A 14124-nucleotide genomic window follows, 5' to 3' on the forward strand; every position below is an offset into this window, starting at 1 on the left:
CTCCTCAGAAGACTTACATCGTTTGGTATCTTTTGAATTTATGGTTACGGCTGCCAGTACCAACATTCAAATACCAAACGCGATTCGCGTAAGCTTCTCCGAGGAGGTAAAAAATATAAGGAAGATCCGGATGTTGCAGCTCGAAAGTTACAACATCGAACCAGAATCGATAGGAAAGGCGCACGCGCTTCTGATAGTTGGCCAGGCAGCTGTGCGCGTTGCACTAAGAAGATCCCAACTGACTCCAACCGAATGGCACACGACAAGCGAAGAGCTCGCTCGCAAACACAAGAGGAACCAATAGGTCCAATCAACAACATGAGAGACACAGAAGATCCGACAATACCTCCGCTGGCGAACGGAAACTGAAACTCCATCATGAAACAGCCAAGAGTGAGTCCAACACATGGAAGAAGTACCCAGATGACTCCTAAGGTCACGTCAGCAGGGACTTTGGATGCAGAGACAACACTGGCTACTCGAGCATCGCGAAGAAGAAACTATGCGCAAACACCGATGCTGAGACTCACAGTGCCACGGCTCGTAGTGGCTGGTGCACGAGTCCAGTACAATCAGCTCTCCCCGTCCAAGAGGCGTTTAGCAAGTCTGCCGCAGCGCGGTTTAAAGATTCTTTTATGAGCTGATGATTTTTGTTCTCCTTTAATCTTGAAGAAGGGGATGTTACGATATCCCCGGCAGATACCCTCACTCGTTGACTGCTCGCGCGCCTCTCTCGCATCCGCTCGAGTCAAATGTTTATTAGGGGCAGCTACAATAATCGAAGAATTGATTGCTTCTGTTTGCATTCTTAGATTTCTCCAATTAGTTGGTAAACACAGCACCACTGACCTTACCGAGCGTATTCGTAATATGTTACTCACATAAAATAATATTCTACTTTTTCAATTTTTCTTCTTTTAGGAGGTTTGACCAGGAGGAAACTGTACTGCTTAAAAGGTCTTATCGTTCGAAATCCGAAGAAAGACCCAGGATAGGAGACAAACCAGGCCGGTTTCGGAAACGGAACATTATCCGTTGCAGAAGCAAAATCACGCTCGGGCAGGATCGAACCCGCGAACCTTTGCGCTAACAAGGTAGACGCTCTACAAACATTGCTAAACTAGACTGGCTAGGTTAAGAAGTTAATTACAGGAAAGAAACGAAATTTAAATAAAACTGACTATCCGCAAAATTCTCAGCTCGATTACTTTACTTCTCCTACTATAGGGCAGGGGTTTCCAACTTCCATGTGTACTGCCTGCGGCGCAGCATCGCTAACATCGCGGGAGGTACTTCGCGGGGCCCACAGTATGTACATAGGGGGCATTTGTAGGAGCCCCCCCCGACTTTTCACAAAATGCAGTCAATCGACACTTTTTGATGTCGGCGCTGAAATTTTTCAAAGTATTCTCCTAATTGTAGCTGAACACTAAAGCGCACCGCGCCCGGTGTTCCAAACCGTTTTCTTTAGATTTAGGTTAAGTTTGTGCAAATCCAAAAAGATTCCGCGGGCCACCCGGGCCACAAGTGGGCCCGCGGGCCGCTAGTTGGAAACCTCGTGCTATAGGGCTAAGGAAAGTAAACCAATATATATACAGATACTGTTAGGTGTTAAAATCTCTTAAAACTAAACTACAAGTTAATTAATCAATGATTATAGCAGAGATAAATAACAGAATAGAATATACCTTATATGTTATATACCATATGCACAAGATGAGCTGAAAAGTTTCTTTTTTCCTGGCAGTCCAAACAAGGTTTAAGGTTCCATGGAAGCACCATAATGCCTTAGAAGACCTGACTATCGGATTTCAACACAGGAGCATGTTGCTGATCAAGCAAACAAGGCTAGACACTTACACCGTGCATAGTCGGCCAGGAACTACAGTGTGCATGTAAATGACAGACACAGAGAATTATCCGTAACGCTAGATGTCTTGATGTTTCGAGAAGTCCATCTTGTGTTCTGCAATAGTCAAACATGTGAATCATGTTCCGTGTACCAGGTCAACCAGTGAGGACAGGGTTCCGAATGGCATAGAGGAAACAAGGTTATTTTGAAGCCCAGTTTTTTTTTAAAAAAAAAAAAAAAAAAAAAAAAAAAAAAAAAAAAAAAAAACTCAAGGAACCATCTTACTTCTATTAGGCTGTTTTTTTAGAAGGTACCTCATGCTGATGACTGATAAATGAATAATAATATGGTAGCTAGCCTCTGTGGCCTAGTGGTTATCACACTAGGCTTACACACCAGAGATTCCAGGTTCAATTCCCAGCTGAGTCAAAGTTTTTTGAGTACTTTGCTTGGGGTTTGAGGTGCACACAGCTGTGTGAGGACAATAGAGTAGGTACTTTAATTGAGTAGCTACCAGTGGCAGCATTACCAATGGAAAAGAGTATTGAAATAATGGAAATTGATTGCAAAGGAGGCACTTAGTAATGCTGTTATATTCACAAAAGCTCTGCTTTTATCACAAATAATTTAAGATAGATTTTTTTTGTATGCAAATTGCTGGCATCTAATGCAACTACTTAGGTACTTATGTACTTCTAGCAATAACTACAAACACATGCTTTTGGATGATAAGTACTTTTTCACATGCTCCCAAAAATAGTTAAAACCTACCCTTGGCAGAATTTTGGCAGACTACAATCTGATTTAGCAACAATAGATTTTTTTTTTTATGCAAATTGCTGGCACCTAATGCAACTAGGTACTTATGTACTTCTAGCAATAACTACAAACACATGCTTTTCACATGCTCCCAAAAATAGTTAAAACCTACCTTTGGCAGAATTTTGGCAGACTACAATCTGATTTAGCAACGGGTCATATCCTCCTGTCACAGACGAGTCACAAACCTCACACGAGATGTGTCGTCGCAGATCCACCTCACTGGAAACCAAAATATAGACAATTGGTTGACATTTCAGAAGTGAAAAAAAAATTAACAAGGAGGAGCAAAATGGGAAGGAAGAGGAGAAAGGAAGAAGAAGAGGAGAAAAATGAGGAAGGTAATGGATGTGAGGAGGAAAAGGAGGAAGAGGAATGGAGTCAAGCATAATGACACAAAACCATTACTTAAACTTAAGATGGTGATTATCTGTGAGATTCATGTATTTGAGTAGGTATACAAAAAAAAAATATTATGCATAATTTACATACCTACAAATACTAATACTAATGTAATCTTACATACTAATACTACTACTACTAATGATCTAATACACTTCCAAAATGTTTTCTATCTGGCTGAGATATGTATTGAGAGGAGATGACAGATCAAGTGTGGAGCAAAAGTTATTGAAAAGGCTAGCGTAGGATCATTGAAGGACAAGTCCTGATCCTCTGACATACTGAATGTGTTCAGAAAGGTTGAGTAGCTAAAGAAGTCTAGGGTTGGAATTTGAAACAATTTACGATTTCAGATGCGGAGATGAAATATCAACTTGAAATAATTGAAACACCTTTAAAAATGCCCATTATCTACTTTTTTAATTAAAATAATTTTCAGTTTTCACATTTTTTGAGCTTTCCTCCGCTCATTTCAATTTTTATCAGAAATCATTTTAATTTTTTGAATTTCGCGGGTCACACATGAGGACACTGGGCAGTTCATTTTTTACAGCGCGCTCTAGTAGTGAAAAGTTTCCCTGTTAGAGTGCAAAAAAAATCTGCGAAATTTTAAAATTTTCTCAAATCTCAAATGAAAAGTTGAAAGCCAATGATAAATTTAATGATAATTTGATAAGGATAAGGAATGAGGAAGTTCTCTGTAGTTTCCGTAGAAATATCACACCTTGAATCAGTAGGTAAGAAAAAACACTGCATTACATACCTAATATTAATCTGGCTGGGGGACGTTAAACTTGTCTGAGGTTAGGGCTGATTGAGGGCTGACAAAAAACGCCGACCCTGTCTGTTGTCTGTAAAAAGTATCAAAATCAAAAACCAATAAAAGGTAGCTCAAATAATTAATGAATTTATTGATCAGATAATATACCTAGTTACCTACTTATTAATAATTCAGTTGTGAATTGTGTTTTTTACACAGTTTGTGGTGTTTTCCTTCTACTGGGGTCACATTATTCAAGTGTTTGTTACAGAAATATCTGTCTCATAAAACACTGTTGTGTTTTAATAAAAAATAATTTTGTTCTCACTTGTTTACTTTCAGGTACACTCATGCTAGAGTTTCCATTTAAATTACAATGAAGAAAGTATTGATTGTTGGCAGTGGTATCACATCTGCTCTCACTTCATATTTGTTGAGACAAAAACTTCTGACTGATCTCATTCACATAACAATATGGGACAAAGCAAGAGGTCCTGGTGGACGCATGACCACCTCCCGATCTAATGTTGTCCCAAACTGTAAAGTGGACTTGGGTCTTCAGTACATCACAACTACACCTGACTTTCTAAGCAATCACACAGACATTTATCAGCCTTATATTAATCTGGCTGGGGGACGTTAAACTTGTCTGGGGCTAGGGCTGATTGAGGGCTGATAAAAAACGCTGACCCTGTCTGTAAAAAGTATCAAAATCAAAAACCAATAAAAGGTAGCTCAAATAATTAATGATTTTATTGATCAGATTTGATAATATAACTAGTTACCTACTTATTAATAATTTAGTTGTGAATTGTGTTTTTTACAGTTTGTGGTGTTTTCCTTCTACTGGGGTTACATTATTCAAGTGTTTGATACAGAAATATCTGTCTCATAAAACACTGTTGTGTTTTAATAAAAAAAATAATTTTGTTCTCACTTGTTTACTTTCAGGTACACTCATGCTAAAGTCTCTATTTAAATTACAATGAAGAAAGTATTGATTGTTGGCAGTGGTATCACATCTGCTCTCACTTCATATTTGTTGAGACAAAAACTTCTGACTGATCTCATTCACATAACGATATGGGACAAAGCAAGAGGTCCTGGTGGACGCATGACCACCTCCCGATCTAATGTCGTCCCAAACTGTAAAGTGGACTTGGGTCTTCAGTACATCACAACTACACCTGACTTTCTAAGCAATCACACAGACATTTATCAGCCTTTGTTGGATGAAAAACTTCTAGAGCCTTTCACAGCAAATATTATTGGATACAAATCAAGGAAGAAAAATGTCACCCATTATGTAACTCCTCAGGGTTCAAGCTCAATAGTGAAATACTTTCTCAACAAGTCAAATATTGACGAGATATGCTACAATACATTCCTGGAAACAATGGCAAAAACTGACAGTACAAATCAGATAGAAGTAACATCTAAGGAAGGAAAGAAAGGCATTTTTGATATTGTGGTTCTCTCGATGCCGGCACCACAAGTGACTGATCTCTTCAATAGATCTGAAATGATGCACATAGCACTGACAGGTGCAGCTCAAGTACTCTTGGATGTTGAATACAGCTCTAGATACGCTTTTGGAATGTTCTTTGACAAACAGTTTGAGCGTCCCTTTGACATAAAATATTTTGATGACAATGAAATTATCCGCTATATTAGTTTTGATAATGTTAAACGCAACCGTCCTGATGAACCCATCAGTGTTTGTGTTCATACAACGACACAATATTACAATTCATTTCTAGATTCCGAGACCCCTAGGAATGTTATCGAAAGAGAGTTGTTGGACCTGATAAGGAAAATGTTCCCCTCATGGCCATTACCAGCTGAAACAAAGTTGCAAACTTGGAAATATTCTCAGGTTGTTGACCCTCATAGAGACAAGCTTGGCTTTATGCAGTTCAGTGCAAAGCCTCTAGTCATCTGCATTGGAGACAGCTATGTACCCCAGTCTAATTTTGATGGCTGTATTCATTCTGCTAAGCAGAGTGTTGAAGTGCTGTTGAAAGGGATTCAGAGTTGAGTAAATCATTTCTAGGAAAAAGTCAGCTCCCATGGTGTAGTGGTCACTGTGCTTGCTTTGCACGCGGGAGACCCGAGTTTGATTCCTAGCAGGGTCAAGAAATTTGTATCATGCAAATGATTAATTCTGTGACTGGCTGTTGTGGGGCCCACTCAGCCTCGTGAGGAAAATGAGTAGATGTGACATATATATGCACATAGCAACTGGTGCCAGCATGGTAGGTAAACATTGGATGTTAGGATTATTGAGATATTGGGAAAATCCTACAATGCTGCAGTGAGCACCAAAGTTGTGACATAATGACACAAAAAAACTGCATTTACATTTTCTAGGAAAAAGATGTAAGCACAACAGAGGTGTTTGAATCTTTTGCATAAGTAAAAGGGCACAAAAACACCAAGCATGAAGATCTCTTCATCAAAATGAGCTTTTAAAGTTCAGTGCTGAGTATTGACAACAGAGTCTGTGTCTGTATTTTTATTTTATCTACCTACTTAAACCTATAATTTACTTAAATAAAAATGTTATTTATTTTATGACATTGTATTTATTTTAATTTATGAGTTTTTTTTTTTTTCATAAAAAGGTTTAATAAAAATGTTATTTATAAAAGTATTCTCCTAATTGTAGCTAAACACTAAAGGGGGTGTTCCAAACTTTTTTTTTAGATTTAGGTAAGTTTGTGCAAGTCCCAAAAAGATTCGCGGGCCACAACAATGGTCTGGCGGGCCACAAGTGACCCGCGGGTCTCTAGTTGGAAACCCCTGCTATAGGGCTAAGGAAAGTAAACCACTACTTACTGTCTGTAGTGTTAAAATCTCTTTAAACTAAACTAAAGTTATTAATCATGCTTTATAAGCAGAGATATTGAATTAGAACAGAATAGAATATACCTTGTTTATCCTGCCAGAATGAGACTGAGAAGTTTCTTTTTTCCTGCAGTCTAAACAAGGTCTTAGGTTCCATGGAAGCACCATAATGCCTTAAGAATAAGACTGGCTACTACTGTTTCACTCACCGCATGTTGCTGTTTCAATGCAACAAGGCTGACACTCCCGTGCATAAGTCCAGCCAGGTAACTACAGTGTGCAATGTTGGCAGCCCGAATTTCCGTACACGCTAGATGTCTGATGTTTCGGAAGTCCATCTTGTGTTTGCAATAGTCAAACATGTGAATCATTTCGTGTACCAAGGTACCGTGGACAGGGTTCATGCCTGAGGAAACAAGGTCATTTAGAGCTCAGCTTTGTTTTTAAGAGATAAATAAAAAAAGAAAAAAAAAAAAAAAAAAAAAAACAAAGAAACAAACAAACTTTGAATATTCTTTCGTTCTGTCAAAATAATAAGCCGTCAAGTTCTTTCCTTGTGGAACGAGAAGTGTTTGCAGCGGTCAAAATATCGAGGATCGAAGTTGGGTAACACGTGATATCCGGTGACCCGGCCTATTGCATTTCATCATCTTTCCAACCTTTTCACGCTAAACAATGGCAGCTAACGCAGCTCCCAAACTGAGAACCCTCTCCCAGAAATTCAGACCTCTTCTGGACCGAATCCTAGTTATCAAGGACGAACCATTGACCAAAACTAAAGGTGAGAGGGATGTTGGGTTATGCAATGGAAATGTGGGGGATGGTGGGGTAGAGGCGTGGAGCTCTGGTTTGTGGGCATCCAAGGGGTAGAAATTTGACCTGCAACTTCTTGAAGTGACCCTTGGGCTTTCAATATCAGACCAGCCACTCAGGCTTAGACTGTCCATCAGACTATCTGAGTTCTTAACCGGCTTCAGACTATCTGAGCTTTTCCCACCTCACACATTCCTACGGGCTGACAGACCTATGTCTCTTTCAGACTTAGTGACCAGAATCATGTTTAAGTTCTGTCCATTGTCTATATCACCTACCTCGGTGGTGTAGTGGTCAAGGTGCTCGCCTGGTAAACAGGAGGGTGTGGGTTCAATCCCAGCCGAGGTATGGAATTTTATCCTCAATATAATTTGAGAATCGACAACAATAATAGTAGTAGCCTACTGCTGGAGTAAAGGGACTTTACAGTCCTATGCAAGCAGTATAAATAAGCACTATTATTATATATTTTCTCCATCAAGAGTAACAAGGTATAGGTGCAGATTTGTACTTGATGTACAGAAGTCATAATAAACTATCTATCTATCTCTTGTTTCCAGGTGGAGTTCTCATTCCCGAGAAAGCTCAACAAGAAGTCAACAATGCTGTAGTAGTTGCTGTCGCTGGGTGTAGAACTTGCTGGTACACTACAGTACCTATAAGGGGGGATAAACATATGAGGTGCATCTATGCTACAAGTAGATTGACATTGACTGAAAACCCAAATAATAATAGGTACCTTACATGATCATTAGGGAATTCCGGATTTTCTGATTTTTCATCATCATTACTTGGAAATAATGACATTACTAGTGATTGTGTAAGGTACCTATAAGGGTAAGGTCAAAGAATTTCACAGTTTCAGACCAACTCGATCAACGTAAATAGTGTACTTTAGTTGTTACTTTAGAAGGGGAGGGGGTTCTATGTATATTTATAATATCTACACCTGCTTAAATTACTGCTAAACACAAAGTTACACCATTCATGTCAGAGACCAACTCGATCAACGTAAATAGTGTAGAACTTTAGTTGGTATTTTAGAAGGGGAGGGGGTTCTATGTATATTTATAATATCTACACCTGCTTAAATTACTGCTAAACACAAAGTTACACCATTCATGTCAGTTTGAATGAAATCACTACAGGTTCAATAGGGTTACTGAATTACTGATATGGCTTAGGCAGTTGAAAGAAATCTCAAATTATCCATTTAGATTTCACATGAGATGGATTTCAAATGGCACTGTCATCTTTAATCAAATATGTAAAGGAATTCCATTTCTCTCAATCTCTGTGAACAAAAGTTTTTCAAGTCTTTTCAACAAAATATTTCACTTTAAATATCACACCAGTCAATATCCCACACATTCAATTTCATTGTCAATATTGTCGTGTTCCTTCTATTTTCTTTCACTCTCAAAAGCGCATTTTTCCTTTCTTGTCCATTTTCATGAGTTCATGAGTACACGACAGAATTAAAATACTCTCAAAAGTGTAGAATTAAATTCCCTTCAAAGCGTATTTCCTTTCTCATCCATTTTCAAAGGTGCATTTTTTTCTCATCCATTTTCATCTTCATATACTCAACTCGTCCATCTCCTCTTCCAACTCGTCCAAATCCACGTCCTCTTCAAACAGATTCTCGTTGATCACCCCCGCCGCTCCCTCCTCGTTGGGACTTTCTAATTCTCCGTTGGCAGCGGTCGAGCCCTCCTCGGACGTCTTCGGGTTTGTTCGCGTCGAATCGTCGCCGTTTTCTAAAAGACAAAAAAAAAGTTTTTTTTTTTTCTTTGAAGAGGTAATAGAGGGAACTGTAAGAGCCTGTTCACACTAGCACGATCCGGTTTTTTTGCCGTTCCGGCATTTTCACCGTCACGGTATTTTCGCCGTGAGGCGCATACAAATGAATTATCAGAGTTTGACAGAGGGAACTGTAACTGCTATGGTCTTATCGTCCCAAAATCAAAAGAGAAGGAAGACAGGATAGGAGTTGTGCCAGTTCCTTTGGTAGCAATATTCCACAAACATGACTTCTGAACAAGTACCAAAAATAATTTGCTGGCCTATTTTTCTATGGGATTTGGACATTTTTTTTTTCAGAGTTTGACAGAGGGAACTGTAACTGCTATGGTCTTATCGTCCCAAAATCAAAAGAGAAGGAAGACAGGATAGGAGAAAGCCAGCCGTTCCGGGAACAAACATTATCCCATCAGTATAAAATGTGCCCCGGGTGGGAATCAAACCCACGGCCTAGTGCTTACAAGGCAGATGCACTACCAACTAAGCTAACTAGGCTGGCATATTTGGACGTTGTTTTTGTAATTTGAGACATTTCTCCAATGAAACAGCTGTGCCTAGTGTACACTGTAGGACGTAAAGATAGGTAGATACGTACATACCCAACCCACCTTTCCTAACACACATACAAAGGCCTGTGACACCTACAGTTTTACCTGATTCAATTTTAGTTACCTCAATGACTTTTTCCTTCTTCTTTTCAACAGTTTTTTTGCTGGGTGCAGAGGTTTTCGCTTTCGGCCCCATAGTGCCAGTAGATCATTCAAGCATAGAACTAGGTCTGTGAGTGGTAAAGGTGTAGTGACTTGTTGCTGGTCCAAATGAGGATATGGTTTTTACCTTGCTGGGTGCAGAGGTTTTCGCTTTCGGCCCCATAGTGGCAGTAGATCATTCAAGCATAGAACTAGGTCTGTGAGTGGTAAAGGTGTAGTGACTTGTTGCTGGTCCAAATGAGGATATGGTTTTTACATTTCTTTTAAAACACAGTGAATTTCACAAGCATAATCGAAAGATAAAGGTGTATTATCTGATTTCTTTATCCTTTTTGAAGAAAAAGAGAGGAAAAAATGTGTTTTCCCTTGAATGGCTCAATGTTAAGTTGGCAACATTCAAATTTTTGTTTACTTTTGAAAATGGAGCAAATGGACTGCCAAGGGTCAAAATAAGTCGCGTTTACAGCTGAATACTCTCCTTTGAAATTAATTCCGAGCGAAAATCAAGAAAAATGTTATTTAGGTGTATTTAAATAAATTGAGATTTTAGATCTCTTTTTATAATTTTAATAGGTTTCAAAGAAAAAAATTATCTTCATTAAAGAGATTAAAATATTAAATTGAAATTTTTACCGTAAAAACTCGATCTTGACTTGCACTTCGAGTAGTACACTCGTTTTCCGTTGGGAGCGCTAGCATAGCATTTGAGCTGCCCAAAATCAATCATTTTTTTGTGCTCGTTGGATGTTGAAGTTGAACATTTCCAAAAAGTTGTGATCCAGACCAAAATGGTGGAAGTTCGGAATTTTCTCTTTTATTTCTGAAAAAAGTTCAAACATTAGCTTAAAAATTGTATTTTCCAACTAGGAAAGGTTGAAAATATCCATCAGTATCTTCCCCAACACAGTGCAAAGAAATGTTAATACAAGAACCTGTTCAAGTGAGTATTCTGATGCGTTTTACCTACGCCCTGTCTGGGACCCCTATTTGGGATCAAACTAGTCATTACTCAATTGATAAAACTTTTTTCTTCTAGTTTGTAATATATTTGTATCCTGATTTCTGTTTTCCTCCTGGAAACATTCCCTCTCCTACCCCTTTTTGATTGACCAATTGTCAATATGTTGAAGAAGTGAAGAGAATGGTGATCTTTGCTCCTCAGGGTTACAAATCTGTGTACAGTTACAGTACTAGGCTGGCACAATCCTCTTGATCTAATTATAAACTTTTTTTTATCAGTCACTCTAATAACAACGTTTTCGACCTCCTATAATCTCTTCTGAGATGGGTATACATAGAGGATGGGTAAAGTTTAAATGGAGTAGGTATTTATTTTAAGTAGGTACCTATATTGTTTCTCAGGTCAAAATTAGGTATGTACATTGTACACTGGCATTACAAGGTTGGACAGAATCATTCTCTATGTAGGATGCACTATTTACAAGTTTTTGGTGAATGAATCAAATCTGAATTCCAATTTGTTTGGTCAAAACTGAGGGGTAGGTTTTGTAAGTGTTGACATTAATTGTGAAATTTATTTGTTACACTTGAATGTAATCTATTGGGATAGGTGAGAACCTACCAGAGTTCAACCAAATTTCTAAAGTTATGCTTTCTTTCTACACAAATAGTAAAATTGAAAGCATAATAAAAGGAATTTTGCAAGATATTCTGATTATTAATAACTTTAAACTCATGATTTATTTGTTCAGGCTGCAATTTGGCATTGTTTGGATCACTATGACTATTTTGATGCAATATTCTTGGCGGAGAGGCTCAATGCTGAAGGTAACATTTTCTAACTCAAAGTTTTTACTTACTTGTAGGTATTAATCATAGTTACTTTTACTTATTTAGAGGACATCAACCCTCTATAGAGTCTATAGGAAAAGGCTATGAAGAAGAAAACTTTTACTTATTCAGAGGGATTAATATAAAACAAAGGATGACTCAATTGTTAAAACAATGTCTGTGTCATAGCATGCCTATTTTGTAGTATGTCCTTCATCTGTTATCCAGTTATCAGTTGGGCAAGATATAACACACAATTATTTGTTAGGTGTTAGGCTCACAGGTCCTAGACACGAATACCTAGTATCCAGTAATAATAGAAAGGATAACACACAATGTTTTCCATTTATATGCTGTGTCAACTCAAGTAAAAGTTTACAATTATCATTTGAGGATTGTCATATTCTAATAAATTTTATCATTCAAGTAGGTACATTTTTTTTTAATCATCATTAATTAGCTACCTACTTTAATTGTATGTTAATGATGAGGTAGTAGACAATATCTTGGTCATTAACCCCACTTTTGGTTGAACTGAGGTCTGTTTGTTTTATTTATTTAATAGGTGTTTGTGAAGGTAAATGAAGAATATTGTCAAATTCTTTTAAAGTTCTAATTTATTCCTTCTTTTCCTATTTCAGTTGAGTCAGATGAGAGTACATTTCTGTTAGCTACATGTTACTATAGGGCGGGCAAACCAAATCAAGCCTACTCATTGCTGAGAAGAAAAGGATGCATTACACCACAGTGCAAATTCCTTCTTGCAAAGTGCTGTTTGGAGTTTGAAAAGTAAGTGACACTAGAAGAAGGGTTACATTAAAATTCCTAACTGTATTAATACCTAACTATCTCTTAATATCTTCTAAAAACTCTTCAATACTATAAAATGCTTTTTTTTTTTTTTGTAACATGTTCTTTCATAGAATGATAAATCTTTTCGTTTCCATTTCTCTTAAACCTATTGATAGTATGATAGTTGATTAAAAAGTTTCATTCCATTGTATTGTGCACTTTTTTTCATACAATGATGTGTTATGAGGTTCTGATAGTATTGTATGACTTTGACTTTTCAGTTTGTCCGAGGCAGAAACAATTTTACGAGGCAGCTCAAGCAGTGACGAGGAAGTTCACAGCGAGCAGTTGAACATTGAAAATATTGTGTCTGAGTATGGGGAGCATGCTGTGTTTGTGTTGCGACTCTTGTCGGAAATTTGTTACCAGACTGAAAGAGACAAGGTAGGTAACCACTGTAGGAACTTCTCCTGAGCATTTTCAAAACTTTTGTCCTTAAAAAAAAAAAAAGTGAACCAAACATGAATTTGCCAAGCCTCGATCTGGAACACCTTTTAAGTGTGTGAAATTCAAATTGAAACTCTGTTGATCTGAAAGTTAAACCAAATTTAAACTCAGAGGCCAATAAATAAAAGAGGCCAATGGTGATTCAACTTTACCCTTTTCTGTTCACAGGTGGCCAATGAGCTGAATCGGAAGATTCTCAAGCTTAACCCGTTCATTTGGTCGAGTTTTGAGATGTTGTGCAATCGGACTGAACTACCGCCCCCGGTGAACCCAAAACCCAGCATGAATCACACGCTGAGCACTCCGCTCATGACAAACCACTCGGTACAGCAGAACTTGAGCACACCGGCCAATAACACGACAGACAAAACAGGTGAGAATATATGAACAATGTAACATGTAGCCTGTATGGTCTACTGTTTATTTGGGACAAACACCACAATTGTAACGTGGCACCTCCCTGTATAAGTGTACAGTAGTTGCCCCGTAGCTTTCGTTTGGTTTTGTCCAAACTCTGCTCCATCTCGTCACTTCAGTAGGCCTGCCATTACCATGCCTTGGGAGAGGGACATGGGAGATACTTACTGCGTGAGAGAGTGAATACATGAGAGGCTGGGGATTGAGAACATCACAGAAAGAGCAAAGTTTGAATGAAGAGATTTCCAAGTTTGAAATGTGATTAAGATTTTGTACATTTTGAAGATTTGTTGTACTTCATTATAAAGAAATAAAAAGGTATAATGTTTGCTCTGAGTGTGATTTTGCATCAATTGAATGTCTTCGAGTTTGCTTTTGTCACCTTGAAAGTTCCCACTATCTCCTCAGTCGAACGGTTGGCTCAAGACTTGAAAAATCCTGACACAATATTCAAAGTCCATTTCTTTTGATTTCACAGACAAGCAGCTCCCCCCAATTCCGCCCTGTTTAGACCCAGCCACCCTGTTCAATATCAACCAACTCGATAACTTCATGTACTGTCACAGTAGCTCGGCCCCTGGCGTGTACAGCTGTGCCGGGGCCCCCACGGC

The 14124-nt window shown here is 38.2% G+C and overlaps 4 protein-coding genes and 1 long non-coding RNA gene across 7 annotated transcripts in view; 3 read left to right on the forward strand and 2 right to left on the reverse strand.

Annotated features, from left to right (window-relative positions):
• The window catches only part of LOC103520567 (mitochondrial inner membrane protease ATP23 homolog), a 10503-nt gene extending 3415 nt beyond the window's left edge, over nt 1-7088 (reverse strand). The window contains exon 1 of the mRNA XM_008485669.3: nt 6890-7088. Coding sequence (XP_008483891.3) covers nt 6890-7084 — 195 coding nt within the window. The 5' untranslated portion in view covers nt 7085-7088. The remainder of the gene's footprint in view (nt 1-6889) is intronic.
• Nucleotides 3700-6364, forward strand: LOC103520566 (renalase-like). 3 transcript variants are annotated; one of them, XM_017448556.2, is made up of 3 exons: nt 3700-3810; nt 4176-4437; nt 5047-6364. In XM_017448556.2, the coding sequence occupies exons 2-3, from the start codon at nt 4210-4212 to the stop codon at nt 5869-5871; spliced, it is 1053 nt and encodes a 350-aa protein (XP_017304045.1). In that variant the 5' UTR covers nt 3700-3810; nt 4176-4209; the 3' UTR covers nt 5872-6364. The 3 variants fall into 3 exon arrangements, with proteins under 3 accessions (XP_017304045.1, XP_008483889.1, XP_026687433.1); XM_008485667.3 differs by lacking the exon at nt 4176-4437 and having other exon boundaries at nt 3707-3810; nt 4785-6364; XM_026831632.1 differs by lacking the exons at nt 3700-3810; nt 4176-4437 and adding an exon at nt 4524-4563 and having other exon boundaries at nt 4785-6364.
• Nucleotides 7089-7189: 101 nt separating the features above from the next.
• On the forward strand, nt 7190-8958 carry LOC113472071 (10 kDa heat shock protein, mitochondrial-like). The gene is made up of 3 exons (XM_026831633.1): nt 7190-7461; nt 8054-8120; nt 8952-8958. Exons 1-3 carry the CDS (start codon nt 7356-7358, stop codon nt 8956-8958), a joined length of 180 nt encoding a protein of 59 aa, XP_026687434.1. The 5' UTR covers nt 7190-7355.
• Nucleotides 8959-9967: 1009 nt separating this feature from the next.
• LOC113472069 lies at nt 9968-10397 on the reverse strand. Its single transcript, XR_003394538.1, has 2 exons — nt 10263-10397; nt 9968-10133 (listed from the first exon to the last, which is right to left on the reverse strand). It is a non-coding gene; the product is annotated as an uncharacterized LOC113472069 (long non-coding RNA).
• Nucleotides 10398-10759: 362 nt separating this feature from the next.
• Nucleotides 10760-14124, forward strand: part of LOC103520569 (cell division cycle protein 27 homolog) — a 4997-nt gene continuing 1632 nt past the window's right edge. The window contains exons 1-6 of the mRNA XM_008485671.2: nt 10760-10946; nt 11719-11794; nt 12439-12586; nt 12871-13033; nt 13265-13469; nt 13992-14122. Of these exons, the coding sequence (XP_008483893.1) occupies nt 10923-10946; nt 11719-11794; nt 12439-12586; nt 12871-13033; nt 13265-13469; nt 13992-14122 (747 nt within the window). The 5' untranslated portion in view covers nt 10760-10922. The remainder of the gene's footprint in view (nt 10947-11718; nt 11795-12438; nt 12587-12870; nt 13034-13264; nt 13470-13991; nt 14123-14124) is intronic.

The sequence above is a fragment of the Diaphorina citri genome, unplaced genomic scaffold, assembly GCF_000475195.1.
Source record: "Diaphorina citri unplaced genomic scaffold, Diaci psyllid genome assembly version 1.1 scaffold3792, whole genome shotgun sequence".
In the NCBI taxonomy this organism is placed as follows: domain Eukaryota; kingdom Metazoa; phylum Arthropoda; class Insecta; order Hemiptera; family Psyllidae; genus Diaphorina; species Diaphorina citri.